At 55.1% G+C, this 27,862-nt stretch overlaps 9 protein-coding genes across 9 annotated transcripts; 7 read left to right on the top strand and 2 right to left on the bottom strand.

Moving 5' to 3' along the window:
* Positions 1 to 839: 839 nt before the first annotated feature.
* CTAM01_09457 (uncharacterized protein) lies at positions 840 to 6,444 on the top strand (the record flags this gene model as incomplete). Its single annotated transcript, XM_060525476.1, has 2 exons — positions 840 to 921; positions 1,013 to 6,444. 2 exons carry the CDS (start codon positions 840 to 842, stop codon positions 6,442 to 6,444), a joined length of 5,514 nt encoding a protein of 1,837 aa, XP_060379932.1.
* A 1,084-nt stretch (positions 6,445 to 7,528) lies between these two features.
* On the bottom strand, positions 7,529 to 8,752 carry CTAM01_09456 (uncharacterized protein; the record flags this gene model as incomplete). Its single annotated transcript, XM_060525475.1, has 2 exons — positions 7,529 to 8,371; positions 8,429 to 8,752. The coding sequence occupies 2 exons, from the start codon at positions 8,750 to 8,752 to the stop codon at positions 7,529 to 7,531; spliced, it is 1,167 nt and encodes a 388-aa protein (XP_060379931.1).
* A 1,224-nt stretch (positions 8,753 to 9,976) lies between these two features.
* CTAM01_09455 (uncharacterized protein) lies at positions 9,977 to 10,744 on the top strand (the record flags this gene model as incomplete). The annotated part of the gene is made up of 1 exon (XM_060525474.1): positions 9,977 to 10,744. One exon carries the CDS (start codon positions 9,977 to 9,979, stop codon positions 10,742 to 10,744), a length of 768 nt encoding a protein of 255 aa, XP_060379930.1.
* A 1,588-nt stretch (positions 10,745 to 12,332) lies between these two features.
* Positions 12,333 to 13,433, bottom strand: CTAM01_09454 (uncharacterized protein; the record flags this gene model as incomplete). The annotated part of the gene is made up of 2 exons (XM_060525473.1): positions 12,333 to 13,343; positions 13,413 to 13,433. The coding sequence occupies 2 exons, from the start codon at positions 13,431 to 13,433 to the stop codon at positions 12,333 to 12,335; spliced, it is 1,032 nt and encodes a 343-aa protein (XP_060379929.1).
* A 2,249-nt stretch (positions 13,434 to 15,682) lies between these two features.
* On the top strand, positions 15,683 to 16,564 carry CTAM01_09453 (uncharacterized protein; the record flags this gene model as incomplete). The annotated part of the gene is made up of 2 exons (XM_060525472.1): positions 15,683 to 15,862; positions 16,151 to 16,564. The coding sequence occupies 2 exons, from the start codon at positions 15,683 to 15,685 to the stop codon at positions 16,562 to 16,564; spliced, it is 594 nt and encodes a 197-aa protein (XP_060379928.1).
* A 922-nt stretch (positions 16,565 to 17,486) lies between these two features.
* On the top strand, positions 17,487 to 17,846 carry CTAM01_09452 (uncharacterized protein; the record flags this gene model as incomplete). The annotated part of the gene is made up of 1 exon (XM_060525471.1): positions 17,487 to 17,846. One exon carries the CDS (start codon positions 17,487 to 17,489, stop codon positions 17,844 to 17,846), a length of 360 nt encoding a protein of 119 aa, XP_060379927.1.
* Positions 17,847 to 20,426: 2,580 nt separating this feature from the next.
* CTAM01_09451 (uncharacterized protein) lies at positions 20,427 to 21,005 on the top strand (the record flags this gene model as incomplete). Its single annotated transcript, XM_060525470.1, has 1 exon — positions 20,427 to 21,005. One exon carries the CDS (start codon positions 20,427 to 20,429, stop codon positions 21,003 to 21,005), a length of 579 nt encoding a protein of 192 aa, XP_060379926.1.
* Positions 21,006 to 21,040: 35 nt separating this feature from the next.
* CTAM01_09450 (uncharacterized protein) lies at positions 21,041 to 22,276 on the top strand (the record flags this gene model as incomplete). Its single annotated transcript, XM_060525469.1, has 1 exon — positions 21,041 to 22,276. One exon carries the CDS (start codon positions 21,041 to 21,043, stop codon positions 22,274 to 22,276), a length of 1,236 nt encoding a protein of 411 aa, XP_060379925.1.
* Positions 22,277 to 23,300: 1,024 nt separating this feature from the next.
* CTAM01_09449 (LEA domain-containing protein) lies at positions 23,301 to 27,402 on the top strand (the record flags this gene model as incomplete). Its single annotated transcript, XM_060525468.1, has 3 exons — positions 23,301 to 23,373; positions 23,427 to 27,040; positions 27,103 to 27,402. The coding sequence occupies 3 exons, from the start codon at positions 23,301 to 23,303 to the stop codon at positions 27,400 to 27,402; spliced, it is 3,987 nt and encodes a 1,328-aa protein (XP_060379924.1).
* Between the last annotated feature and the right edge of the window lie 460 nt (positions 27,403 to 27,862).

Below are 27,862 nucleotides of genomic sequence, written 5' to 3'. Positions count from 1 at the left end.
ATCAAGGCAATGAGACACATGAATGGTAGCATTAACATACCTTATCTTAGCCTATGCCGAATAGTCTTCTTCTATTTGCTACACTCGCAAGTGGTGATAAGTATTATCTGGTAGCTCAACTGAGGGGCCAAATAGAATGCGCAGAAGCTCAATACCACAAAGATTTCATGGCATGTACTCCTATTGAATTACCTTCTATGGCATATTCTTATCGTCATCATATCATGCCACGTCATGTCTCTTCTAGGGCAGTCAGGCAAGAAAGTAGGAGAATCAAAAGGCTGAAAGTGATGTTGCAAGCTCTGAACCACCTGCCAGAGATATGTAAACCTTCTCTATGTGTGATACAACTTGAAGGACACTGATATAAACTCAGAAACATTGATCCTTGCTGAGTCTCACCTTCCGGTAATGGTAATCTTCTCTAGTTACCCGATATGGATGAAGGTGGTGAACGAAAGGTGAATTATCATGTCCAAATTCACTGTGTCGCTTAAGCTCCTTCCTTGAATGAAGAACGGGTCTATGGTATATTCATCCACCTCATCCTTTGTATTCGTCTTAGCCGAGGCCTCGAATATTTCTCGCACAACAATCAAGCTGGAGGAAATCCAATTTGTTTCTTTCTTCTATTCTCATTCCATCACCTTCCTCACCCCTCTTCCGCTCATTACCAACTCAACCCATCGCGACTTGCCAAACACTTGCGATCTACGAAATCCCCCAAACCTCACTCCCGTCCTCTGGCATTCAGTCATTTGCCTTCAATCCCACTGCCAGTAAGTCTTCGTTGAGCTCGACAACTGTTTGATATTTATCTAACGTCGTCTACAGTGAGGATGGCCGCCGCCCGGCTCCATTGGGCTCCCGGAGTCCTTTGGGCTCTGCTGCTGTTCCCGTTGCTCGCCCCTACTCTCGCCCGTAAGTATAATCATCAATGATCCCGTTATTTCTTTTTATCTTCTTGCAATGTCCTCGTGGCGATTGACAATGAGCTGATAATATTTTGCAGAATCCGTCCCGACCGTCACTACCGCTCTCGAGTGTGCCTGTGAGAACTTGACGCCCGGCACCGCCGCCCTCAAGTTCAACAATGGATCTTCCTCTGTCTGCCCTTGTGCCTGTGGAAAGACCACCTGGGTCCCTACCACGTACACTGAGGTCTACACTCTCTACGATTCCACGACTTCTGAAGGCCCGATTGTCACCGCTCCTTCTGCTACGCTGTCCAATTCTTCTGCTCTCAGCAGCTTCTTCAACAGCATGGCCTCGTCCGTCCGAAACTTTACGACTTCAATCGATGGCACCGGCATTGTCTCGTCGTCTTGGACTCACTTGTTCCCTAGTCACAATGTGACAAGTGTCCAGCATACTACTACGGCGTCTGGCATCTTTTGGACTGGACCAGGTAGCGGTATTGGTGGAACCTTCACATCTCAGACTGTTATCTGGAAGAACTCAACCACGAGCTCTCTGCTATCAACAACCAGAACAAGGAGCATTCCCATCTGGATCAACTCCACCATGACGACCCTCAGATCTGTCGGCCACCTCTCTTCCAATACCTCAGCCCCTTCGAGATCTACCATGTCGACTCTGAACTCTGGTGAATTCCAATCTGCCAACAGTTCAATCTCCTTGGGTGTCTCAAGGTCGTCTGTTCAGCCCAAGCCTTCAGTCTCTCCATCCTCAATGATCGATTCGGAAACCACAACTCCTGCCCTAGTTAGCACGACTGCTCCCTCTGCCTCGCCCATTGCATCGAGCACTCTTCCATCCCAGACAAACTCATCCGTGCCTACAACCGGATCAGAGAAGACGTCGAGCAAGGCTTCCGCTGCATCAACAAGTTCCCAGCCCACAGAAACTTCCAATCCTGCCCTTGTCCCGCCTTTCGGCACCATCACCGTCGAGCCTCTGGCCGGAAAGAAGACAGATGGAAGCTTGAAGACCACCAGTGTCACCTGGCTGTCCATCGACGTCCCAACCCGGACTACCATCAACGGCGATGTCACCACGACCAGTTTCCCCGCCTGGCGATGCATCTCGCTTGATCTTTGCAACCCGGATTGCCTTGTCCCTGATGAGATCTGCCTGCCTGCCCCCTCGGCCAACCCCCTCGGCTATCCCTGGCCTGAGAAGCCTGAGAAGCCCCCGTCGTCGGTTAATGGAGTTACACTTCCTGGACACACCTCTACGAAGGGAGTTGCTATACCTGGCGATCCTGGGCATGGAGGAGGCGGCGGCGGAGATGACGATGATGACGGCGACCACGGTGGTGATGACGGTGATGATCATGGCGGGGATGATGATGACGATGATGGCGACGACGACGACCACGGAGGAGACGATGATGATGGCGGAGATGACGACCATGGCGGCGACGACGATGATGATGGAGGAGATGATGACCACGGCGGAGATGACGACGATCATGGAGGAGACGATGATCATGGAGGCGACGATGGCCATGGCAGCGATGACGACGGCCGCGGACACACAAGCGATGATGACGACGAGAAATCCCTCTTCGACTTCAGAATCGACCTCGGCCTCGACATCATCGACAAAGCACGCAACATCCTTGGCCATGGCATGGATATTGGCTTCGGCACCAATAAACCAGCGGGCAAGACGGAGCCTGATGAACCCGAACCCTCCCAGTCCGAGAAGGAGACATCCACGTCCACTTCAACCTCATCCTGCACCCAGACATACACCATCGCTCCTCACTGTACTCAACCATGTGTCGTCTCGCAAATTCGAAGCCAGGGAACGAGCAGCTTCACCACCAGCTGCGCGACAGCCACCTGCCGAACCACGCAGCTCTGTACCAGCATCGAAACCACCACCACAACCACTTACACGACCAAGAAGCCCAAGCCCACCGCCGGCTGCATGGCCGGAAAGTGTCTCTCATGCCAGGATGACAACAACAAGCTAGAAGCTCGACAAGGCTGGTGGGACGAGGACATTCTCACCGAGACCATTTCCGAACCTGAAGAATGGCACGAAGGCGAGTACGAGTGGTGGGAGAAGATGCGCCGCGTCGCAAAGTACTACGGTCCCGGTCTGGCCATGGGAAGCAAGACGGGACACGACTCCTCGGCCTCCTGGGAAGCTTTCGGTCCCACCCCCCACGGCGGCGGCGCCGGTCCCGTCTGGGGCTGTACCATCATCGCCTCCTTTTCCCCCGAGGGCGTCTACGCCAACCACCTGTGGGAGATTCCCAACTTCAACATCCCGCCTGATGAAGAGAAGTACTTCAAGGTCGAGAAGGGCTACCGAGAGCCCTACTACTTTGAGCAGAACGTCAACCGCTTCCTTCAGTATGGCTCGCTCGACACGCCCAAGCAAAAGGAATATCCCGCGCTGTGCCCGATGAACCTCCCCGGCGGTCCCCTCTACGGCGATAACTACCAATTCTTCCGCACAATCATGTTCGTTCCCATCGAGACGACGGGCAAGATGTACTACGCTCACCAAAACTCCATGATCATGTCGATTCTCACCGAGAAGTGCAAGATTGACAAGAAGTACATCACCATTTACGGGTACGAACCCAAAGAAGTGCTCGACAAGGACTTCCAGTACGATTTGGGCCGCGCCACACCCCCTGCCGACCGCCGCGCCTCGAACCCCTGGGACGGCCTCTTCAGCTGGCAGTACACGCCCAAGGGCCCCAGTGGCAAGAAGGAGCTCGTGGTCCGCTTCGAGAAGAGTATCATCCACCGAGATGCCTGGTGCGGAGACGGACTTGTCACGCAGCCGGAGGCCCCCGTCCGGTTCGATCTCAGACCGAGTCCCCCTCGCGATCCGAACCAGGATACGACTCGTCCTTCTGCTAACAATTCTCCTCCCCCTTCCGACGACGAAGATACTCCCCGCCCGTCCGACACTGGTACCCTTCGCCCTCCAACAAAGAAGCTCAAGCTCAGACAAGATGAAGGAACCTGCCCACGCATGATCGCCTGCGGTCTCGGCTCTCCCAAGTTGAGCGTGTGCGACTACAAGAAGTTCCCTCCCCCGCCCCTCGAAGGTCCCTCGCGCCTCAAGCCCCGAGTACCCCCTTCCAACGATCCCGCCAAGGGCCCGATTCAGGCGGAGGTCGATCTTGAATCAGAGATCATGATCGAGCCCAAGGACTCCATCGGCGGTGAGCGATGGTGGTACACCCGCATGCGCCACGTCGTCGACGAGCAAGGCCCAGGCTACGGCGGCGTCACCAACGTCCCGGAGATCTGGTCCACGAGCTCCATGGTCAGGTTCAACCAAGAGGTCGACGGCACGTACACGAACAGGCCGCGCTTTGGTGGCTCCGGACCCGTCTGGGGCTGCACCGTCGTGGTCGTCGCGTCCCCGGCCGGCGTCTGGACCAGTCACATATGGGAGATTCCCACCTTCAGCCTGGGTGCGGAGTTTGGCAGCGGCGACACGACCGAGTGGGCCAGGATCTACCCAAGATCGCAGATCGAGTACTTTGGAGAAGGCGTCGTGGACTTCCTCTCCTGGGGCAACAATCGCGGCTCCTACCGGCAGCTCAAGGACGGCAAGGTCCCCACGCGCAACCCGGGCTTCGTCGAGTTCGCGGCAAAGAACTCGGGCGAGCCCTTTGACGTCAAGACCAAGACGTGGCTCTGGGCCGGCATCATCACCCGCGCTCACAAGGACATGAGGGGCCCTTCCTTGCAGTATCAGGACTCGGCGATGCGGACGGCGTATAGCTGGCAGGTGGAGCAGATTCAAAACATCTTGAAGCAGAAGCTGGGCATCAACGACAGAGACTTTGTCAAGATCTTCACGTACGCGCCACGCCCGAACATGGCGCAAAACAACCCCGGCATGCCGCCCGAGGCCGGCCTCGTCAACTGGCAATATCACCCCTCGCACGTTGAGGAGGGCACGAAGCACTCGGAGAGGAAGCTGCGCATTCGGTTCGAGAAGCACGTCATCTTTGAGAAGACGTGGTGCGGTTCTGGCAACAAGGTTATCATCGCAGACGGATCCACCAAGCCGCCTCCGCCTCCGCCCCCGTCGAAGCACCGTCGTCAGGAAGATGAAGGTGGTGAGGTCGAGGCCTGTCTGGTGGCACATAACTCGTTGTCAGCTGCCGCTTCCGCGTCTTCCATTGCCGCCTCGGCCGCCTCCGTGCTCCCGCGCCCTACCCAGGCGTGTACCGCCGACGCCGAGTGCGGCTCTCTTGCATGCCCTCAGCCCCGGTTCGGTGCCTGCTTGTATGGTGCTTGTCGATGTGTCCTCTCCGAGAGCCTCAGCTACACCAAGACTCCAGCCACTCCGGTGCCTGGGGTGTACACCAACACTGCGTTGCCTGTGAACTACACATCCCCGACAAACCTCATCACGTTGTCCACAGACTCCCCGACAAGCAGCATCTCTTCCAATGGTTCTACTTCAAGAACCTCCTGGACCGGTGATAACGATTGGTTATTCCCCACAGCCACTAAGAACGGTTCTTCTTCCACAGCCTCCGCGCTGTTCACCGTCACCCTCTCGGCCTGGGACCCCTCCCAGACCTCCATCATCGGCTGCAACACGACCCAGGACTGCTCTTCCCTCTCCTGTGGTAGTAACCAGACATACGCTTGTATCACTAAGGGCGCGGATCCCAAACCAACCTGCCGCTGCGTCAACCGCCCCAAGCTCTTCGAGCCCTGCACCGCGCCAGCAGACTGCGAACACCTGAAGTGTGACGCAAACCACTTCTCCGCCTGTCGCCCGCTCATTGACTTCCCCGGAGCAGACTCCATCTGTCTATGCGATGCCCTCGCCCTCAAGCCGGGCGCCTTCTGCACAGTCGACTCCCACTGCGACGGCCTCCCCTGCGACGGCACCAAGAACCGCCGCGGCAAGTGCATCAAGCCTACCTCAGACGACACCGGCGGCGTCGGCCTCTCGGGCGGCTGCCAGTGCGACTACTACCAATCCGAAGGCGTCGGCTGCGCCTCGCACGACGACTGCTCCACGATCCGTTGCTCCGAAGACAAGCCCTACAAGTCATGCACCATCCCCGACGGCCCCCTCGACAAGGAAGCCAACTTCTGCGCCTGTGCCGCCGAGAAGCCTCCCCGCCGTCTCGCTGAGGGCGACAAGTGTACCGCGCACAAGGAGTGCGCCACGATCGGGTGCACAGAGCACGAGGTCTCGGTCTGCGAGAAGGACACGTGCCGCTGCCGCTCCTTCATGTGCAGTGGCAGCCGGGACTGCGACTCGAGCGCGCTCGACTGTGCTGGCAAGGGGAACCTGCTGTGCGGTGAGAAGGGTATGTGCGAGTGTAAGCCCTGCACTGAGAACTGGAAGGGCTTGACTTGTTTGGTGGATGCGGACTGCAACCACTGCTGCAAGCGCGGGACCTTGCCCAAGTGCAAGTTTACTCGTCTCGAGTTCTGGTCTGGTAATGAGTGTCAGTGTGATCTTTGGAATTAGATGGGGATCGTTTCTTGGAGGAGAGGAGGATGGCCTTTCTTTTTTCCGGTTTACGACCTATCTGAATACTGGGGAGTGCACCACACTGGAGGAAAATGAAGTCTTGGAATGATACCGAGATACCGCCCTTAAGGCAAAGATTGAGATAACGAATGAATGAGAAATTCCTCATCAACATGATGCTGTGTGTTGGTCGGTATGGGTGGTGAACACTTGTAATATGTCAAGAACTCCCCTCGTAGGCTGGTACCGAGTCTTTCTTCGACTAAGTGATTGACCTTGAACAAAATTAATCGCAATCCAATGACCTTGAAAAAGGTGTCTTCAAAGCTAAGGGTTTGGACTCGAAGGAGTGAGAGCCACTCAGCAACTTGACTACATGGCATCATCAAGATGGCTCTCATTATGACCTCGAACCTTTCATCTGTGGATCGTCCAAGCTTGAATTAACTCTCCAGTAAATGTGATATATGGTCAAGTCATATTCTTGAAGCAAGGCCTTGCAATAGCAATGGATCAATAGGCTCAGCAATGGGTACTGCGAAACCGCAAGTCGACAAAGCGGATTGTGTAGCTCTTTGGAATTACATGAAGCTTTCAGAAATCTGATGTAGCTGTAAATTGCATTGATTTCTCTCCGGTTCTGTCAAGATGATGTTGGTATCGCCTTATACTTAGTACAAGAAAAAGAAACATTGCATTTGAAAGCAATATCTTGAGATTCAAATTATTTCCAATGCCTTGAATTAGGCCATCACTTTTACAACCTGTTAAAATCGTCTTCATTTTAGAACTCAACTCTATCCGTCCAAAACTCATTTCAATCGAACTAGGAACAAGAGATTGACACGCCCAGACTAAAATGCTTCTGTAATAATGCAAGTTCATAATCCGTGATGGTCCAATGTCTCTATTACTATGAAAAGTCGTGAGCCGGATTCGCCCCTTTGTGAGGGCAAGTTCCCTCATCTGCAATTCCCAAACGCCTTTCTCAGTGTTGTCATGACCCATGATTCATTCACAATAATCTCATCGCTAGCAATGTCTTGAATAAGGAAACATCCGCCTCCACTGTCGACGGTTCTCAGGGCTTCACGCCAGAGCTCGCCGCACTCTCACCAACCTGCACCTCCTCATCAGGCACACCAACAGCAACACTGCTCGCGATGCTCATAGCCGTCAAAGACCGCTCCCTCTCACCTTCAGGACGTCTGTTGGAGCCGGCTATACCAGCACCTCCAGTAGTGACGCCAACGCTGGTGGCATCCGCCGCAGCCGCAACTGAAGCGTTTGCGCTGCTCGTACTCTCGCTCCGCTCCCTTCCAGCGGCGGCGGTCTTCTCCCTGACCATCTTCTCCAGATCTCGAATCCTCTGCTTCAGCACCTCGTTCTCCTGCTTGGCCTTCTCTAGTTCCTGTCGGTGCAATGCTGTCTCCTCGTACCGCGACGTCGTGGTCATTAGGCCGGGCGAAAGCTGCGCCTCGCTGCCGCCGGGCGTGGCGGCGACCGAGGTGTTACCGGTATGCTGCTGCGGCAGACGCTGCTGCTGGAAGTATGTCAGGCCACTGGTGCTGGTCGGGTCCAGATAGTGTTGCGACGGTGCCGGCGAGGACGATAAGCTGTGACGGGAGGCCACGCTATCTTGGCGACCCGGTTGTGGGGGCCGGGCGATGGGGATGGACATGGTGGATGCGGCGGCTGAGCCCGCTACGGCGGTTTGGCTTCGGGTGCTGGCGTTGGACGCGGTGCGGTGGTGTCGGCGGGAGCTGTTGGACGGGACGGCGGGGGTGGAGAAAGCGGCGCCGGAGAGGAGATGGGTGTCGGGTGCTTCGGTCGTGTTCGAGGCTGATGTCGAAGAGGCGTTGGATGCCACGGAGGCGTTCTGCGCTGTTCGAAGAAGTTGGAGCTCTCGTGTAAGGCGGTTCACCTATCACTCGTGGTTAGCCTTTGGTATTCCTGGAGCGTGTAAGTCTGCCTGGCGCACCACTGCCTCTTGCTCTTTTTCCAACTGCATGTGAAGATCGGACGCGGTGATGGGTCGCGGGTGACGGATGGGGCCTGGGCCGGAGACAGAGGGCTCAGGGAAGGCTGGCGGCGATGCTGCTACTGCTGGAGCCATCGGTGGAGATCCTACGGGAGGGTTGGAGGGCGGATGGTTGACTGTGTTCTGGTTTGACGGAAGGATGTTGAGGGCCGAGGAGTCGGAAGATTGCGCTGGAAGTGGAGGAGGCGGCATCTGATGAGAAGAAGAGCGCCGCGAGGCGCTATGAGGATGTGGCGAGGCCGGAACAGAGTTGAGGTCGGGCATCGTGACTGAAGGTGATGAGGTTGGTGATGTTGGTGATGGGTGTTGCTGTAATTCGACCGCTGATGCGAAGCTGATGCGAGAATGAAGCTTCTGTCTGGGTCAGGAGTTGCGTGATAATAGCTGCGATATAGCTCAAACGCGTGATTGTTTGTTGCTTTGTTTGGTGGTCGCGGTCAACACGTCCTAGGTCGTCCAATCTCGCAACAGACTGTTTATTTGTCTGGGTTGCTTGGGTTTGGAGCTCCGTCATGCTTCATGCTCCCATTCATGCGTCGTTGCCCCACACACGGCCCCGCGATAAGGTGAGGTCCAGCCACAACCCCGCTTCTGCCACAATGGTGAAAGCCACCAAGTCCAGCCACAGTATCTAGCTATCTTATCAATTCGTACCTAGGTACCTTATGTAATCTTACTCACTGAGGAACATTAGTTTATCCTTCGCCGTGGACGCGGGTCCCATCGGCCGCCGATGTCCCGTCCCAGTGACGCACGTTCCGCCCGTCTCTCCCTCTCCCTGTCACACTCAACTCTCACAACCGCCCCCGATCTACCACCATTGCGATCCGACGTTGTATCTCCGTGCGTGGTGCAAACTCTATGCGGCCCGGGTGTTACAGTTGAAATCCCATCTACCGCGAATAGCCTTACCGACGACAACATGCGTTTCCGGAATGCACATGCTCGACTTCTGTGCGAATACAACCTCGCCGCCAACATCACATCAGCTCGAGACGGCCAGCGACACATGCCTTCGACAACAACGATCAAGATGGAGGGCAAAACATAGCATGGCAACCCTCAACGCCGCCTAGTTCGAATTTGAGAGTTCTGGTTACAAGCTCTACTACGACCAGCAATAGCACCACCACAGCACCACCACACCAGAAGACAAACGTTCAAGCGCCACACTCAGCCATCTTTCTGCCTGCCGGTCTGAACTCTCTGGTGGAGAAGTCTTCTGTTATCCTGGATCCGACTGCAATAACGGCATTACCCTTACACTTATTGTGGACGAAACACGGAGACAAGGTTGATAACGGAGTGTTTTCCACCGTTTTCTCGCAGATCACCCGCCGTTTTGCCAAATGTGGCTGCCTTCCTAGCGTCGGCGCCACACTCTTCCCCGCAGCTGCCCCGCTCCTGACGTTGTATGGGCCAAGCGCCCCTTGCGACTCCGTTCTCACCCCCTGACGACGGCACAGACGGCAGGATGGTTGGACGACCATGCAAAGAGATGCTATTCACCTTCGGCGCTTTTCCTCCGGACGTCTCGGGTATGCCACGCGTCCCCTGTCAACAGAGCTTCCCCCTCCCAAGCGCAATCTCTCCCCCGTCACTCATTGTCCAGTTCGAGCGGGCAGTTTGGTCATAGCTCCAGCGATGATCTCACCTCTGGGCAGCTTCTTTCGCTTCAGTCGGAAAGGAGGTCGGTTAACGACAGCGTTTGTGCAACGGCGGACACACAACGCTAATCAAAGTCGCTCAACGCTTGCGACTTTGACCGGTCACACAATCCCATTATTCTGGCACGGTTGTCTTACCAGACGTCGTCCGAACAGACTCTACCAACCGTTCTTGCCTTTTGGAACTGCACCCACCCGACGACCACTCTTCCCGCCAAGCTTGGCTTCCCGCCATAACGTGCCCAAATATGATCGATCCCGCGGATACGACGCGGCGGCGGCGAAAAGCGGTACGGGACACGACTCAAAAATATGGAGCAGAATCTCTGCCATCGGTCTAGATCATTGCGGGTCATCCGTTGAGTACATGAGTACCGTCCTTCTGGCCCAGCCGCGGTGCCTCTTCCGTTCCCCTGGGGAGCCTGGGAGGGGGTGGCCTGCGATCGCCCGCTGTCAACATCGTGAGGAACTCGCAAAAAACAGGTTTTATCCCCTGCACCTGCTTCTGCCCGGTGGACACCTGATGAGGCTGAAATGTTTCATCATTGGACCTCGACCGCATTGGCACTTCACTCTTACTGCATTGTGATGCTGCACTCGGCCAACCTCGCGGATCGGGTAACGTGAATGGGCTTTGGGCAGGCGCGGTTTGCCATCCTCGTGATGTCGATGATGCGGGAGCGCACGCATCGGGTACGAGCACCGCATATTGACCGGGACCACACCAGCCACACCTTGAAGATATTCACCGGTAACTGACCCTCTCACCACGGCCGACGGGTGCGAATCCTCGCATATTCGTCCACGGGCATGATACGAGACTCGCCAGAATGCAGGTCGCCGTATTGGCCCACGGCCCCTGCTAGTCAAGACAATCTTCACCGTTCACGATACTCAGAGTAATAGCACACTTCACTGTTTGAAACTTGACGGAGTCGTGAACCAGAACCTAACGGACGGTACAAACTCTCAGGTCATCCGCTGGATTCCGCAATGGAAGTTCCAGCAATCTACACTTTCGGAAAGTTGGACTAGCTCATCGAATGTGGAGAATAGAAGACGACGAACACCTGTCAAAGTGGGTTCATAAAAATCTCATTTCGGCGGCTAAAATTACACTGGGGACCAGATCGTATCCGCCGCTAAGTCTGACAAGCTCGATTCGCTGTGGGACGTATTGGCACACCGACAAACTTCCCCATCCGAGAATAACACCGTCTTCTAAACGGAGACTAGCAAGCAAACACGCACGAAGCGGTCTCGCGTTCTGTAAGAATGAACAAAGAAAACTCGTTAACAAAAAATCCTATACCCGCTTACGCCTCTCCCTCTCTGCAGAAAGCTTTTCGCCTTTATGCCGTTAAAATTTGTGGTATGTTGAAACATTTCGATCGTAATGACTGATTTCGATGCTGGACACTCCCGCTTCCGCTGTCGAAGAGCAGGGGGAGTGCTTGTCGTGGTAGACGCGATTACCCATCTCTACATCATGTCGCTATGCAGTTAGCCTTGTGGACAAGGAATTCGAATCTTTTTCGAACGCAAAGATGACGTAAAGAGAATGCCTAGAGCGTTGAGCGGCCCTTGTTGATTTCGGGTCTGTGGTGGTTGTCGATATGCTTTTTTACATTGATCTAGGGAGAAACCGTCGCGGTCAGTCTCTCCTAAACCGCTTTCGCTCGGGTCTGATGGCCGAGGGGTACACGGATGCCGCATCGGAAAAACGGTCGACGGACTGCGCACGAACTTTCGTGCTGCTGCCTCGCCTGCCGAGATGCACCACCGACCTCGGCCCAGAAGAATTGTGGAGGTGTTTGTGTGTAGGATAGGGAACAACCGTTTCCTATCCTCTCCCACACAGTTTGCCAGCTCTCGTCAAAAAGACAAAAGAAAAACAACGGAGACTGGACTTGAGAAGTATTCTGGCTGACTCGCCGCTGCGAACACTGCCCCCCAGCGAGGCCCGATAATCGGTCCCCACACGGAAAACGGTGATGGCATTACATGACAGAGTTCGACAGCAGGTAGAAGCGCAGTGGGCAGCAAATGCAGAAAATCTGAATCGCGGACACCACTGCAGATTTGGGGTAACAAAGCATTGACCAACAAGAAGAGAGGGAAAAAGATCCGGAGAAAAGACATAATCAACCGTGAACAGAGAGGAAAAGAGGGAATACTCACAGCAATGCCAGCGTCAAATCACCGTGGATCTTGGCCTTGAGCGTAATCTCAATATCCAAGTTCAGGTCAAGCCTCAGCTTGAGCGGGTTCTTGCCCGCGCCGCCGCCGCCGCCCTGCATCTGCTGCTGCTGCTGTTGCTGCATCATCATCTGCTGTTGTTGCTGCTGCTGCATCTGCTGCTGGCGCTGGCGCTGCATCATCTGCTGGTTCTGGTTGCCGCCCTTTTGCGCGGTCGTGTAGTTGCCGCCGTCGTCCTCTTCCTCTTGGGAGTCGTAGTCCTCGTCATCGTCGTACTCGCCTTCGTCTTGCGAGTCGCCAGAGTAGTACTCGTCGTCGTCGTAGACCTCGCCGTCCTCGCCTTCTTCAAACTCCTCGTCGTCGTCGTAGTACTCGCCCTCACCTTCCTCGCCCTCGGCGTACTCTTCCTCGCCGTCTTGGAGTTCAGTGGGCTCCTCAAGGTCAGCTTCTCGTTCCGTGCGGCCAGAGTCGCGGGAGCGTACCTTTGCGGGCTCTGCTTGCTCCTGCTCCTTGCCTCCTGCGGCGGGCTTCTTGTTGTTGTCGACAACGGACTCTGGCTCCGCTTCGTCTTCGACGCCGGCCTGGTTTGATGAGGCCTGCTTCTTGTCTGTGGTCTCTTGGCCAACGGGCTTTTGCTCTTCCGTCTCGGGCTTCTTGTCTTTTGACTGGGTGTCGGCGCCGGCGGCAGCATCTTCGGGCTTCACGTCGTCGCCGGGCTTCTTCTCATCTTCTTGTTGTGTCTTGTCGTCCGTCTTGGCAGCCGCGTCTTCCGGCTTGCTATCTTCGGCCTTCTTCTCATCGGTGGTGGGGGCACCCTCGCCTTCTGCGGGGTTACCGAACTCCCCGACCGGTGTGGTACCTTCGGGCTTCTGCTCTTCCGTCTTTTGGTCTAGGGAAGACTGCTGCTGCTCCTCAGGCTTCGTCTCCTCGGGCTTGCTGCTGTTGCCCGGCTGGTTCTGGTTGCCGGCGGCGCCTTGGCCTTGGCCCTTCTAGAGGAACTCACCATTAACACCGTGACTTATATCTACAGTGAACGTGTTGTGGTGAGTGAAACTTACCTTGTTCTTGTTTCTGGCCATTGTGTCCGAGTCCATTAATCTGACGGGGGTGGTTTATTGATATGTGGAAATGAGAACCTCTCAATTGCCCTTTCAGTGAGATTTCTCGAGTGAAGCTATTCAAATGGGGTATGAGTTGAGTTTGGTGGTCGCGGTGTAGTAGGCGTTTAGCTCAATGTGTTTAGATATCTCCCCCCTTCCAATAAAGTGAAAAGAGATCAGAGTGAGTTTGTTCAATGAATATGGGAATCTTTTTCAAAATTGGAAAGAAAAAAAGGTCATCTAAGAGGATCGGGGGAAAGCTAGGTACACAGGTTGGTATAAGTGAAATCGGATGCCATGAGAATTAACAGCATCATTACCTCACACCCCTCCCCCCTCAATGCCATCAAACAGGAATTCCTGCACAGGGACACAGGGACACTGGACAGCGAGGCTGAACCGCAATCCGGATCTTCGTCTCTTGTGACGCAATAGGGTGTGAATGTGGGAACCACTGGGCTTACACACGCCTACGCACTACCTACTCCATACACGGGGATGGGGGAAAGGGGGACCCGGTGAACAGGCAGCGTTGGCACAAAAGAAGGGGACCCAGCAAAAAGTTGGTCAAAGAAAAAAAAAGTGGCATGGGCGGGTGGGAATGAGACTCGAGAGAGGCAACGGGTTACAATCGAATGAGGTCTGGACCTTCGTGAGACCCAGAATGGCCTCTGACTTCCGAGGGGAGAATGTCACTGTTGGCAGATAATACTGGGGAAACGGTACAAGGGGAGGGACGTGTGTACCTCCTGACAAACACGTGTATAGACTTGGACCCGCCGCTGTGATATCACATTCGATACAGGTCTTGGATGAGAATCAAGATTTTTGATCTTCTGCTTCGGGGGAGCAGCGGCTGTCCGAACTCCCTCACCTGTGGTAAAGCTCACCGTATGCTGGCACCTGGTACGGGAAGAGCAGCGAGCAGGCAAGTAGGCGACTTAAACTGCAGCCAGCCCGTCCTTCCCGATCGACAGGGTCCCTAGACACGAGAAGAGAGGGGGCGTGTAAGAGGTCCTTTGGCATAAGGCGATAAAGCAGTCTAGCAATAACGGTAGACAAGCACCAACTATGCGAGAGGACCAACAAAACAGAATGAGGATTGAGGGAGTGACGTCGACAGGCTGGGACCCGAAATGCGTGCTTGAGCCGTGGTTGGTCGAAACTCAGCACTCTGCTGCGTTGCGAGCAAAGAGCTTCGGGAGCTACCCCGGTCGATCATGTTTGGAAAAGTCTATGAACCTAGCGTGAGTGAAGGATGGGGAGGGATCTGAAGTCAAAGCAGACTAAGCCCGAGTGTAATCCTCTCGAGAGAATGACGTCGATGGGGTGTGAATGTATTGCACTTTAAAGAGGATTCGTAAAATGTATCAAAGTATCGAACCGCAAAAAAAGAAATGGAGTATGCAGAGAACAGCGAACGGTCTAGACATGCATATTGTGGACCACACCAAACGTGAGCATTGGGTGTGGGCTGACCCCAGACAGGGGTACCCGAAACGGGCATCTCGATCCAGAATGACTTCCACTTCTCTTCTCGTCCAGGCGCCGGGTGCATGTGGCCCGCAAACTTTTGTGAAGAAGAGTGAGAGAGAGCCTGAGAGAGGAGAAGGAGAGGGATATTCGATGCCTGACCGTACCGTGCCGTGACCGCTAGACCAGCCAGCCCAGACCTGCCACGCCTGCCAGCCACTCCTCGCCGCGGGGAGGAGAAGAGACGCGAGGCACAGGGCGTGCGTGAGCCTTTCGATATGATGACCACACGAACCCCATAGAACATAGCCCGTAAACCTGTTTCTTCTGAGAATCCATCAAAGAAGGTCCCTCGGAAGCCCTCTGAGACAGTGACATTCCGGTATCGATCTTCAGGACTCCAGCAGCAAAGAGAGTAACTCGGCCCCGAACCACGTCCCAACGATCATTGCAAATCCGTTGATCCATACACACGCTCGCACCGGTTTGACCCCACGGCTTGGGCCAACTTGACGTTTCCGAGTCCCGACGCGACACGAAGCAGACCTCGAGTTGTGAACAGGCAACGGCGAGGCTCCAAAGAACTTTGACTCCCTCGACTTCAACTCACTTGAGCTCGTCCCTGTGCCCACTCTCACTCGAAAAGGCCAACGTCTCCCACCGCCCACAGTCACTCGCCCGGATTTTCGTCCCTTGATTCCCACTTTACCCTTCCTGTATTATTAGTCGCCCGCCTCGGAAAACAAGTTCGAAACATGGTTATCGGTCTGCTCGCCATCGCCGCCATACCCACAGTCATCGGCACTGGTCAGGCCGTAAGCGCTCAGAAGAAGCAGAATGCCGCTGCCAAAGAACAGGCCAAGTTCAGCCTCACGGCGACAATGACCATTGACGGCAAGCAAGAAGAGTGCCCATGTATCGTTGTTGACAACAAGGTGAGCAAAGCCCACAAACCAACAGCCAACAGCCCTCATCCAACGCCCTTCACACTCCCTCCGACTTCCCTCTCGATCGCCAATCGACCCCCGTTCCCGCGTCTGCAGACATCTGCATGCTCTTTCTCTTTTTCCTTGCTTTTCTCTTTTCCCCGTTACCCTTTGCGAGGGTTGGCACACCCACTCGGCCAACCTCGCCGCGTGTTTTGACTTACACTAGCTCCCTCGCCAACTTGGAAACCTTGCGACGCATCTCAGTTGGGCTAACACGCACATCCTCCCCCGCAGATATGGATAAGTCATAGTCTGGCACCGGCTCCAGGGCACAAGTTTTCAGGGTATTACTTCAACTACCCCAGCGAACCACCAATGCGCGCCTTGGTATCAACGATAGCGGAAGACCCGCCCATGTTGAACTGGATTTACGTCGATGCTGACAGCAGAGCACTCCGCCACGGGGGCCGCAAAGATACCCTAGGCCATGTTATAGGACCTTGGGGCTGGACTGACGATGAGAGGTATCTCTCACTCAGAGGAAGCGGGCTCGGCTTCGTAGCCGTACTGGAGGAGGACGGCAGGTGGGCTGCATATTGGGATCCGGATGGGCGGTTGCGGGAGGGCTATGATCCCGAGGACTGTATAGAGATAGCTCTCAGGCGGCAGATGGCGCTAGGCATTGAAAGCGCCTACGTGAAAGGATAGGCGAGCCAGATCATCGAGAAGGATAAACTCAGTGTGTGTCAAATTTTGGAATAATCCGGGGGGAATCCAGGAGTCTCGGAGCTTTGAGGGGAACGTGCAAATAGAACAGGTCTCTAGGCGTTCTGCGGCTTGCAAGGATAGGAATAGTTGGCATCTGTAACCCGTGAGCCCGTACATCGTCAGTGCATAGCATTCAGCAAGCTTGCAAGCTCAAACCAACTTACAAGAAGCTTGTTTAGTTGCAGGAATAGAGTAATGCTGCGTCATGCCTGCATTGGCGGCACCAGTGATCGCAAGTCCGTGGTGCGAGTCTGATAATGCATGATTGGGTGCAAGCCAGCGAAAGGTGCGCGTTGAATCCGAAAAGGAACAGGGATGGCAGACACCATCTCGACCTCTTTGGTGTTTTTTGGGAGCGCCGGGATGTGTTGGGCTGGGTTGGCCGCGCTTCCTCCTCGACGGCATAGGCAGATCGGGGACGCATCGAGCATGAGACAAGACCAATGCCCCAGCGGCCCCAGTGAATCCGCCCCCCCTCCCCTCCGCACGCATGCCGCTTGGCCCTCTTCAACGTCATTTCGGTCCAGAACATCGAGAGAGTCGAGTGGTGTGACGCAAATCTAGAAGGGGTGAGAGCAGTGAGAGATGGGAATCCTGGATGCCCCAGGGTCCAACATGATCTCATCAGCTGGAAAGGGTGTAAGCTTTTACATCCTGTTTTGACCCCTTCCGGATACTGTCCGGAATCACTTATATGTTGCGTCCTCATCCAGAGTCGATGAACAGAATCAGACTTTGAAGAGACACTCCAAACTTACCGGTAGACAAAAAGCCCTTAATATCAGTTCTCCCTTCCTTCACACCAAGAAAAGTCCATTCGCCCGTCTTTGAACCATCAACTTCATCAAACTCATCAGTCACAATGGCCTCCCCCCGCGAGAAGAACAACACTAAGTACGCCTCCGAAGATGAGACCTCGGAAGCACCCAGCGAGCAGCAGAAGCCTCAGCGCCGTCAGCGCCCGCAACGCAGGCAGATGCAGAGACGCCAGCAGCAATCAAGTGGCCCTCTCGACAACCTCGGTGGCATTGGTGATGTTGGCGGCGTGACCAACGGCGTGCAGAACACACTAGGCAACGTTGCTGGTGGTGCGTTGCAACAGCAAGGCGGCGGTGGTGGTGACAAGAGCGACACCCTTCGGTTGCGTCTTGATCTCAACCTCGACATTGAGATCACGCTGAAGGCACGCATTCACGGTGACCTCGAGCTGGCTCTCTTGTAAGTACCACTCATTTCTCTATCTTCCCCCTCACCCTCCACAGTTACGGCCCTCCCTCTTGTCTGCGCTAGGTAGAGCTCCGATTCGTCCTCGCTTCTTATTCGCAGGCAAGCACGGGCTAGTTAGTAGCTTGTAGCCAAGTTCAAGATGGGCTAATGGGCTTTACCTCGTCTTTTAATCAGGAACTGAGAGACGTTTTCCACAGGGACCAATCTTAAAACGACATTCTTATCGTCGAATTTCTTTACAACACGGAGTCGCGGGTCTGAACAGTGGGCGAAATGCTTTTCGACCCAGTCTGATGGAATGTGTGGGTTTCTTTTTTTGTCGCCCGCTTTTACAGCCCAACCGTAAAAAGAAACGGTTGGGCCAGCAAGGGTTCGAGGAGTTGGTGGACGGATGGGATATCGGGATCCATCTGCCGCGTGTATTATGAAGGATTTGTGCATCATCGACATCATGAGATACGGACGCTATTTCGGGAAGTTTTATGGGTATCTTATTCGACGTTAGCCAAAGCATTCTGAACAGTTTCTTTTAACGAATGATACTTGACCAAGACCAATCAAATGATGAGATGCTGCAGCCATCGGTGACAAGTTCCCACACACGCGCCCTCACCTTCCCTCAACTTACCTCACTCACATCTCAGTATGCTGACACTCCCCCCATACTCAATGGACATATCCTACAGGGCCTGAGAACGCCAATGATCCCAAGCCTCGATAGAACTGCGAATCAACTCTGTTGACAGACTTAGCGCGTGTCGTTGGTTTCAGCACACCATCAATGCCCTCAGCCACCCGCTAAGTGCCAAGCTCGTGTGGAGTAGCGTCGAAAAAACAGGCAGAGCCATGTGTTGTGACATCCGCCGTCAAGCATGCCAAGGGGCGGAGACGGTGGCCAGCAACCGTTCGTAGCGCCAATTTCCACTAGCCTCCGTCTGTTTCACGCTTCACGTCTGGCGCCGTTGATCTCGGTGACGGGGCAAATCTCCAATGCGACGGTGGGGTGCTCTCCACCCACCCAACCAGCACAGTCAACAGTGTGGTTGCTCATTCCTTCCAGAGGCTAGTGTCATCGGGAGCGAATTACGAAGGCGTGGGAGTGTCGGCTGGAGGACCTGGAAGAAGTGGCTGGATACACAGCTGGAAAGCGACGGCGCCAGAGACTACTGCAGACAATACTCGTTGTGCCTTGCTTTCCATGCGTCGTTTCTCCTGGGCTTAACTAGCGTTAGTTTATTCTGCCCAGAGACAACGCATTCAAAATTTCAATGTCCTGACGGGATCATGCTGGGATCCTGACTTCATTTCGCGTCGTCAAAAGTGCTCACCGAGACATGGAGTGAGAGAAGGAAAAAGGAAGAAAGAACCTTAGAGTTTGGCCGGCCGATGTCAATGGTCAAGCCACAGAGCGGCTTCGGCCCTCCCTGTCCGTCCAATGTTGCCGCAGCGAAGCAGCCACATGATGCGATGTAACTCAGGCCCAGGATTGAGTTGGTGTGTGAGTGAGTCGTCTTTTTTGGTCGCCCGCCGCCAAATGTAACGGTGGAACGGCCCCCCCTTGCTCCCCTCTCAAAGTCTCCCCACCTCATATCCGTAAGAAGGCCCGGTAAACGGTATCCACAGTACCGTCTCGACTCTGTGTGGCGGAGACACTCGCAATCGTACGGAGACGGTCGAAAAACGCTAGACGTGCAGGGTAACCGTGGCTGAACGGGAAATTTTTGCGTCGCATCCCGGCGCATCGGGTGGGAGCATCAGCCACTCACGTTCAACGTCGTCCTGGTCGCTGTGAAAATGTCAGTCAAGCGATCTTCACCAGTCTCAATCGTCAAGCCACCTGCCGATAAACGTATCGCGCCGATCGTACTGCCTCCGTCTCATTTCCAACGGTCTGGACTCTTGTCGGCTTTCTTTTTCTTCGCCTCTTTGCGTCTCATTGCCTCTTCAGGCTGCCATCGAGATCATCCTTCGCCAGCCTGTGTCGGTTGTGGCGTTGATGGCACGCGGCCTTCGTCCATTGACAAACTCGAGACGTCTCTGAAGGTCTGCTGAAGCTGTTCGGGCATGAGGACCAACCCGAGCTTCTGATGAAGCTGATTCTTCCCATCAAGTGCCCTTTGAACAATCATGAGCCACATCTGAACTCTGAGTGTTTCGGCTGGGTCAATGTCAAGAGCCTTTTCCAGAGTCTGTGGTCGGTGTGTGGTCGGTAAGCTCGAAGCTTCCTATGGGTCAACTGAGTACCCCCGGACTGCCATCAACACAGCTGAGATAGCGTCGACGCACGTGTATGAATGTCCAGGCTCATGCTCACTCACCGTGCTCTTCAGCAACAGTTGACGGCTAGCCGTGCGTTCCGTCCGTACAGTAGCTCAGGCGCCAGCCTAACCATTCAGCACCACGGCCGTTCGCACAGTCGTTCGTGTTTCGAAGGAAAACAGGCTTTTCCAGACCTTGTTGGACCTTTTGCTTCCAATCTCAGTGCTCTTCCGGCGCCATCTTCGGAGTCTTGCCTCGTTCCCATTCTGCCATCTTCACCACCCGCCAACGATCCCTTCCTCTCGTGCTTCTTTGCATGCCGTTTCCGAAGTACCCGGTGGAGACATTTGCGTGTATCTGGAGACACTGTGGAGTCAACAGATCTCGGTTCGACAAGTCCTTGAACAGTCCCATCCTTGCACAGCAAGCCTGGCAAGGAGTCAACGTGAACCGTCGCCCCGTTCGCCAGTTCTGGAACCCCAAGGTTGCCCCAGTTGCCAGTCTCGGCAGACACAAGACAGAATCCACTCTCGATCTCATCGTTGACCTGACGTCACAACGACTCAGCCAACCCCCTTCTGCCTTGCAGGCCTTGCAGAACCGCTGCCCGCGCCCCGCGAGCAATCAGAAAACCTCTGCCCGCGTGTATCGACCAAGGGGTGCACCGAGAGAAACGCACTCACGCGCACTCGACAGCAACACCGAACACCGTCCCTCCTCACACCTCACTTTCTCTCTCAACCGCCGCCCAGACTCTCTGAAGCAAGCAAGCAAGCAGGTCGGTCGATCGATCCTCAGGTGGGTTGCCGGCTCTCCATTCCTTTACAGCTGGCGGTCCTGGCCTCGCTTCCCTTTCCTCCCCTTTCCCCTCTCTTTGAAAGCAAGGCCTAGCTGACGCGGAACATCCTTCTTCTCCCACAGAATCATCCAATGATGACGGCGTCCGCTGCTGCTCAGCAGACTCCACTCCAAACTCTCCGCGACGAACCCGACAGCCCTGCCTCGAAGCCGCCTGCACAGCAATCTATGCAAAGTCCCGTACCTGCGCGCCCGGAATCCTCGTCGCACACTATGCACCATACCGAGCCACGACCTGCGGCTGGAGCCAGCGATCATGATCATACTTCCCGGCACGATGAGTATGAGGTTGTCGAGGTCGAGGATGGACAGGCTGGGGTGGAAGAGGCGCCCAAAGCCACCTTCTCACGCCCGCCTCTGCCTCGTCTGAACTCCCAGTCGCGGGCAGCTTCCTCGCCGGCGCCATTCCATGAAACCAATCCTCCGGAGTATCCTCATCGACAGGTTAGCTACACGAGCACCCCACAACCAGAGCAAGGCGGGCCTGTCCACCTGCAGGGCTCGCGGGAGATACCTATCCCAATGAGGCCATCGTCTACACAATACCAAACGGGTCCCGAGGCATCAACACCGCCGACAACCGGGACCACAGACAATGGCATAGACGAGGGCTCGCAAGATGCCAAATCATCGTCGCAAGGCAACACCCCGAAGCCACAAGAAAAGAATGCCCCGATCGCGATCCCAAAGGTCACACCTCTGTCTTCAGACCTTAGGTTGCCCCCAAACCTTGCTGAGCTAGCGCAAGGTCTGGATGGCAAGTACGTTGATGAGTTTGGAAACATTTTGGACTGGAATGGTCAAGTGCTTGGACGTGTGGAAGGTGACCTGCCGTCCATGATCGGACGACCAGTCTCAGTAACGGGCGAGATCTTCAGCGAAGACGGCGAGGTGGTCGGTTACGTAGCGGAGAACGATACCATTCCACCAACGCCTCCGTCTCCTAAGCCCATTGAAGGCATGGGAGACGGACTGAAGGTGGACCACTTGGGGAACATCCTCGACAAGCATAACAATGTCGTCGGTCATTTTGACGGCGCTCCTCTGGCAAAGTCTGTTCAGCAGACAGGCCAGTCGAGTAGCTCAAACCAGTCCAGCAATCCTCGACCCGGTTACATGCCCGACACGCATACTAGCTGCCCTCAATGTACTGCTCATCGACAGTCTAAGCCATCAGCTGATACTCCCAGCCCGTCCGAGATATTCATGGACGTCAAGTCAACCAATGATGGTATTCAGCTCATCATCAAGATCCCAACTGTATTTCACGGTGGTGGGAATCCCAATATCCATATAGGAACCAGATGAGCCATGTAATGGGATTTACGTATTTTGGATGGGTTGTTGATCTTCAGGAGTTCTGGAACCAGCGGTAGATACTAGCATGCGGCGGCGTTCAGACGGTAGTGAGATGGACATAGGCCAGGGTTTGAATCGTAGTTGCCATCCAGACAGAACTTGGCAACGAACCGTTTGCACAAACTTGTGGCTTCGGGACCCATTACCTGGCCCGATGTGTGAGGCTGAAAAGGAGAACAAGGGCGAGACTTTCGGATGCTTGCGGGCGCATAGACGCGGATGGTGATTTGGGAACTTGCAGAGCGTGACGAATAGTAGTTGATTTTTCGTGTTTCGAACAGCGTCATGACGTCCGCTGTGCATGCGAGTCCAGCCTTCATGAACTTCGCAATCCGCATTTTGGAAAAGAAAGTTGTTGGAAGTGACCGGGGGCACTGTGTGTGGAGGAACTGACGAATGAATGATGCAGGGCAGGGAGACCCCCGGGAAGCACTAGCCACACCAACTGAGCGTCTCCAAGAAAGGTGGCCGTCGATCGATCAGGAAACCAATGGTAATTCCCCAGGCTGGCTGACTGTCACACCATACCCCAAGGTGCATCTCCCCTTCTCAAGTAAGGTTGCGTCATGATAGCTGGGATCCAGCCGTCCAAGGGCTCGGACGAGGTGTGGCTTTGCGTCATGATGGGCGACTGGCAAGCTGGCCATCCCTCCCCCCATGAAGTCACCCTGTGGCGCGAGCAAGGGCCAGAGCTTCGATAGACGAGGGAAGCTCCTCGAGCTTGAGCTCCCCTTGACGTAAGATTGGGAGCCGACGTTCAGCTGGAAACTTGATTTGCGTTGGAGGATTTGAGGTATAAGACGTCTGACCGGCAGGTCTTTGTATCGGATTTTGACTTTCCTCTCCCAATTCAATGCAATCATCTCATGAACAGCTACATTTTCTAAGATACCCTGTTAGCGCTGAGTACAACGAATTTTTATCAAGACACGAACAAGAACAACAAGAAAGAAACAATAAGAAGACAAACAATATGGTCGGAGCTGCATCCAAGTCAGGCAGCAGCATGCCCGGTGGTTGGGGAAAGGGTGAGGAGCAGAAGTCAAGTGAGTTCACTTACACACGACTCATGATGAGTCGGAACACTGACCCTTCGTAGCATACTCGGTCGAGCAAGATATTCAAGACCATGGCGACAACCTCGTTGCCGGTGTCATTGGCAAGACCGGTGAGGTGGTAGACGAGACCGGCAAGACTGTCGGCAAGGTCACAGAAGGCGAGGCCGGAGAGCTTGTCGGGAACGTCGTTACCGCGACAGGCGATATCATCGGCAAGGACGGCGGCGTTATCGGCAAGGCTCTTCCCCTCGGCGAGTTGACGGAAGGGGGCGAGACCAAGGAGGGCGGTGGCTTCAGCATCATGGGCGCCACCAAGGGCGTCAAGGGCATCGTCGACACTGTCGACGGCACTGTTCAGACTGTCAACCGCACATTACCGCTTGTCGGCGACCTGACCAAGGGTATTGGTCTGGGCGAAGGCCAGGGCGGTGTGCTCGGCGGCGTCCTTGGTGGTGGTCAAGATGAGAAGGGTTCCCAAGGCGGCCTTGTCGGTAATACTCTGGGCAACGTTACCGGAGCTCTCGGCGGTCAGTCCGAGAAGGGCACATCTTCAGACAACGCCCTCGGCGGCCTGCTTGGAGGTGTTTTGGGCCAGAGCCAAAGTGGTGGCCCTCTTGGCGGCGTCCTCGGTGGCACCGAGCCATTGAACCGCGACCAGTCTGTCACCGACAAGGATGAGAAGCTCACCCAGCTTCTTGCTGAGCAGAAGGAGGAGGCAGATGACAAGGCCTCCTTGACCGAGAACGCGAAGCAGAACCTCTTCGAGAACAACGAGACAACATCAGAGGTTGCCCCAATCGATCTCCAGGATGTCGAAAAGTCGCAACCCGACGTTGACGCTGATGGTAAGCTCACAACCGGCGGAGAGAACACCCAAACAGAGACTGAAGATTCCCAAGGCGCCAAGATAGACCTCACAGAACAATCGACAATCGACGGCAAGAGTGATTTGCAAGAGGTCGACGCCGAGCCCATCGAAGAGGCGACAGAGGGTGCCGAGACCGTCAAGGATGACGCGACTGAGAAGGCGGGCACTGCCCAGACTGATGCTCAGTCCCGTGTCCCGGATGACATCGCTACCCTCGACATTCCCGTCTCGCAGATTCCCGACGGTCTGAAGAGTGAGCTTCCGGAAGATATCCAGACTGCCGACATCCCCGTATCGCAGATTCCATTCGACGCTCAGTCCAAGCTTCCCACCGACCTTGTTTCCAAGCTTCCTTCGGATCTAGCCTCTCAGGTTGAGGACGCCAAGTCCGGTGCCGAGACTGCTCGTGAATCCGATGCCACTGAGGACTGGGCGAACCAGCAGAACCCCGAGGAGCAATCCGAGGTCCCCGAGGATGCTCAGACTGGCGAGTTCCCCAAGACCGAGGGTGTCACTGAGGGTGTCGAGGGCGAGGGCTTTGAGGCCATCGACGAGGGTGTGGACTCCGGTGTGGAGGGTATCGAAGATGTCGCCGAGACCGCTACTGCGAAGACTGGCGATGTCCCTGACATTGACGTCACCGCTGCTTCTGAGTCTGCTCCCAAGTCTACCATTAAGGATGATATCAAGAGCGTCCTCAGCACCATCCGCTCTGCCATTCCCGAAGATCAGCGCACCGTCTCGGTTGCCGGCGACAAGCTTCTCCAGCCATTCGAGAAGTTCCCTGGCGCCCAGGTTGACGAGGACGGAAGGGTCGTCTTCGACGATGTTTCCATCGGTCGCATCGCCGAGGGCAACCCGGAGGAACTTGTTGGCATGACCCTCGATGCCGAGGGCAACATTGTCAACGAGCGCGGCAGCATCATTGGCAAGGCCGAGCTCAAGTCTGAGGTTGCTGAGGAGCTTCTCAAGGACACCATTGACTTCTCCATTCTAAAGGGTGCCAAGGTCAATAAGGCTGGCAACCTCGTCAACGACAAGGGTGAGGCCGTCGGTCGCATCGTCTCCGGTATCCTCAAGCACTTGGTTGGTCGCAAGGCCAACGAGCTCGGTGAGATCTGGAACGACAGCGGCAAGGTTATTGGCAAGGCCGAGCCCATTCCCGAGACTGAGCGTGAGGAGCTTAGCGAGCCTGCTCCCTTCGAGGACTTCCCTGGCGCAACCGTCGAGTCCAACGGACACGTTCTCTTTGAGGGCGACATCGTCGGTCGTGTCATCGAGGGTGACCCGAAGAAGCTCAAGGGCAAGAAGGTTGACGACGACGGTGACATTCTTGACAAGAGCGGCAATGCCATTGGCAAGGCCGAGCGTTGGGAACCCGAGTCTGAGCCCGAGCCTGAACCGGAGGCACCTGTTGACAACTCTGCCCTCGCTGGCAAGCGTGTCAACAAGGCTGGCAATGTCGTCGACAAGGACGGCACCATCTATGGCCGCATTGTCGAGGGTGACATCAAGCGCCTGATCGGTCGCATGTGCGACAAGGAAGGAAACGTCCGTAGCGAGTCCGGTGATATCATCGGAAGAGCTGAGCTTGTCGCTGAGGGAGACCGTGAGGGATCCAAGGAGGGTCCCTTCGCTGAGCTCCCTGGCTGCACTGTCGCCAAGGACGGTACCATTGTCACTCCCTCTGGAGATATTGTCGGTCGTCTTGTCCAGGGTGACGCCAAGGTTCTCTTCGGCCGCCCTATCGACGAGGATGGTGATATTCTCGACCGCAATGGCAACCTACTCGGCAAAGCTGAGCGCTGGGAGCCCGAGGCTGCTCCCGAGAGACAGAAGGGACCTATGGAAGGCCGCAAGGTTAACCGCAGCGGCGAGGTTGTTGATGAGGATGGCGATGTGATTGGCAAGCTCACCTCTGGTGAGATTAAGGCCTGCGCCGGCAAGCCCGTCAACGAGGACAACGATGTTGTTGATTCCAAGGGACGTGTCGTCGGTCATGTCGAGCTTCTCGAGGACATTCCTGAGCCCAAGGGCCCCATGGAAGGCAAGGTTGTCAACAAGGAAGGTTTCGTCGTCAGCGACAATGGCGAGACTCTTGGTAAGCTTACCAGCGGTGAGCTCAGCATCTGCGCCGGCAAGAAGGTCAACGAGGACAACGATGTTGTTGACTCCAAGGACCGCGTTGTTGGTCACGTTACTGCCATCTCCGATCTTCCTCAGAAGAAGGGACCTATGGAGGGCCGCAAGGTCAACAAGAACGGTGAGGTTTGCGACGAGGATGGAAACATCATCGGCAGACTTACCACTGGCGAGGTCACCATTTGCTCCGGCAAGGAGGTCAACAGCGATAATGACGTTGTCGACTCCAAGGACCGTGTCGTCGGACACGTCACCCTCGTCGAGGATATCGTCGAGGAGGAGGAGACTCCCGAGGAGACCGAGGAGGAGAAGCAGGCTCGCATCGAGGCTGAGGCCGACCGCAAGTTGGCTAAGAACCTCGGTGGCTTGATTGAGCAGGGCTTGGATCGTCTCCGTCCCATCTGCAAGATGATTACGCAGAAGATTGAGGCCGCTGAGCGCCAGCCCAAGGAGGAGCGTGACGAGGAGCAGCTGGTCAAGGATGTCAAGCCTCTCATTGAGGAGGGTGGCAAGCTCTTGACCGAGTTGAACGGCAGCGTTCGTGCCTTGGATCCTGATGGACGCATCCAGCAGAACGCCAAGGCCAAGGCCCAGACTCGTGAGGCTACTCCCGAGGAACACCACCTCGCTGAGGTCCTTAAGGAGGTGAGATTAATTCTGATACGAATATCATCATGACCTTGAATGCATGCTAACGTTGATGACAGTTGACCGGTACCATCACCGAAACCGTCGAAGGTGCCAAGCGCAAGCTTGAGGACCTTCCCAAGGCAAAGGCCGAGCTCAACCCTCTCTGGGGACTTCTCACCGAGCCTTTGTTCCAGATTCTGGCTGCCGTCGGTCTTTTGCTGACTGGTGTCCTGAACCTGGTTGGTCGTCTTCTCAACGGTCTTGGCCTCGGCAAGATTGTCGATGGTCTGCTCGGAACCCTCGGTCTCAACCGCCTGCTGGATGGCCTCGGCCTCGGCAGCTTGACCAAGGCTCTTGGTGGCGGCAAGAAGAAATAAGCGCATCTAATGATTGCATGATTTGTTGTACTCGCGCGGTGGATCTATCGGATACTGTTTTGACGATGGTTTACGGACATGTAATTCCTTTGGCGTGTCATTTGTACGGCTTTTCGGGGCTTACTAGCAAAAATGTTTGGATCTGGTCTTGTAAGAATAGCAATGGTGTTTAGTAGTCTTAGCGACCAATTTGTACGGCCTTTCTAGTTATTTGTTGTTCATGCTTGTTGATTCTAGTGTTTCTTCGTGATGGTATGTTGCTATCGTGAAGCAAGCTACGCCTTAAGCTTGGCTGAATCGCTGAATCGGAAAAAAAGCTGTTTGGGTGTGTTGGGATAAGAGAAACAATCGTGAGGGAGTGAAGTCAAAAAAAAAAAAAAGGTAGAGTTTTCCTTCCGACAGGGTCGCACCTTGTGCCTTCCTTCGTCAAACAAACAAAGGTCGTGTGGCAGGTGGGCAG

The sequence above is a fragment of the Colletotrichum tamarilloi genome (assembly GCF_030869305.1).
Source record: "Colletotrichum tamarilloi strain Tom-12 chromosome Unknown Scaffold_37.1, whole genome shotgun sequence".
Classification (NCBI taxonomy): Eukaryota; Fungi; Ascomycota; class Sordariomycetes; order Glomerellales; family Glomerellaceae; genus Colletotrichum; species Colletotrichum tamarilloi.
The sequence above is the reverse complement of the archived record's forward strand: the minus strand, read 5'-3'. Positions and strand labels throughout refer to the sequence as shown.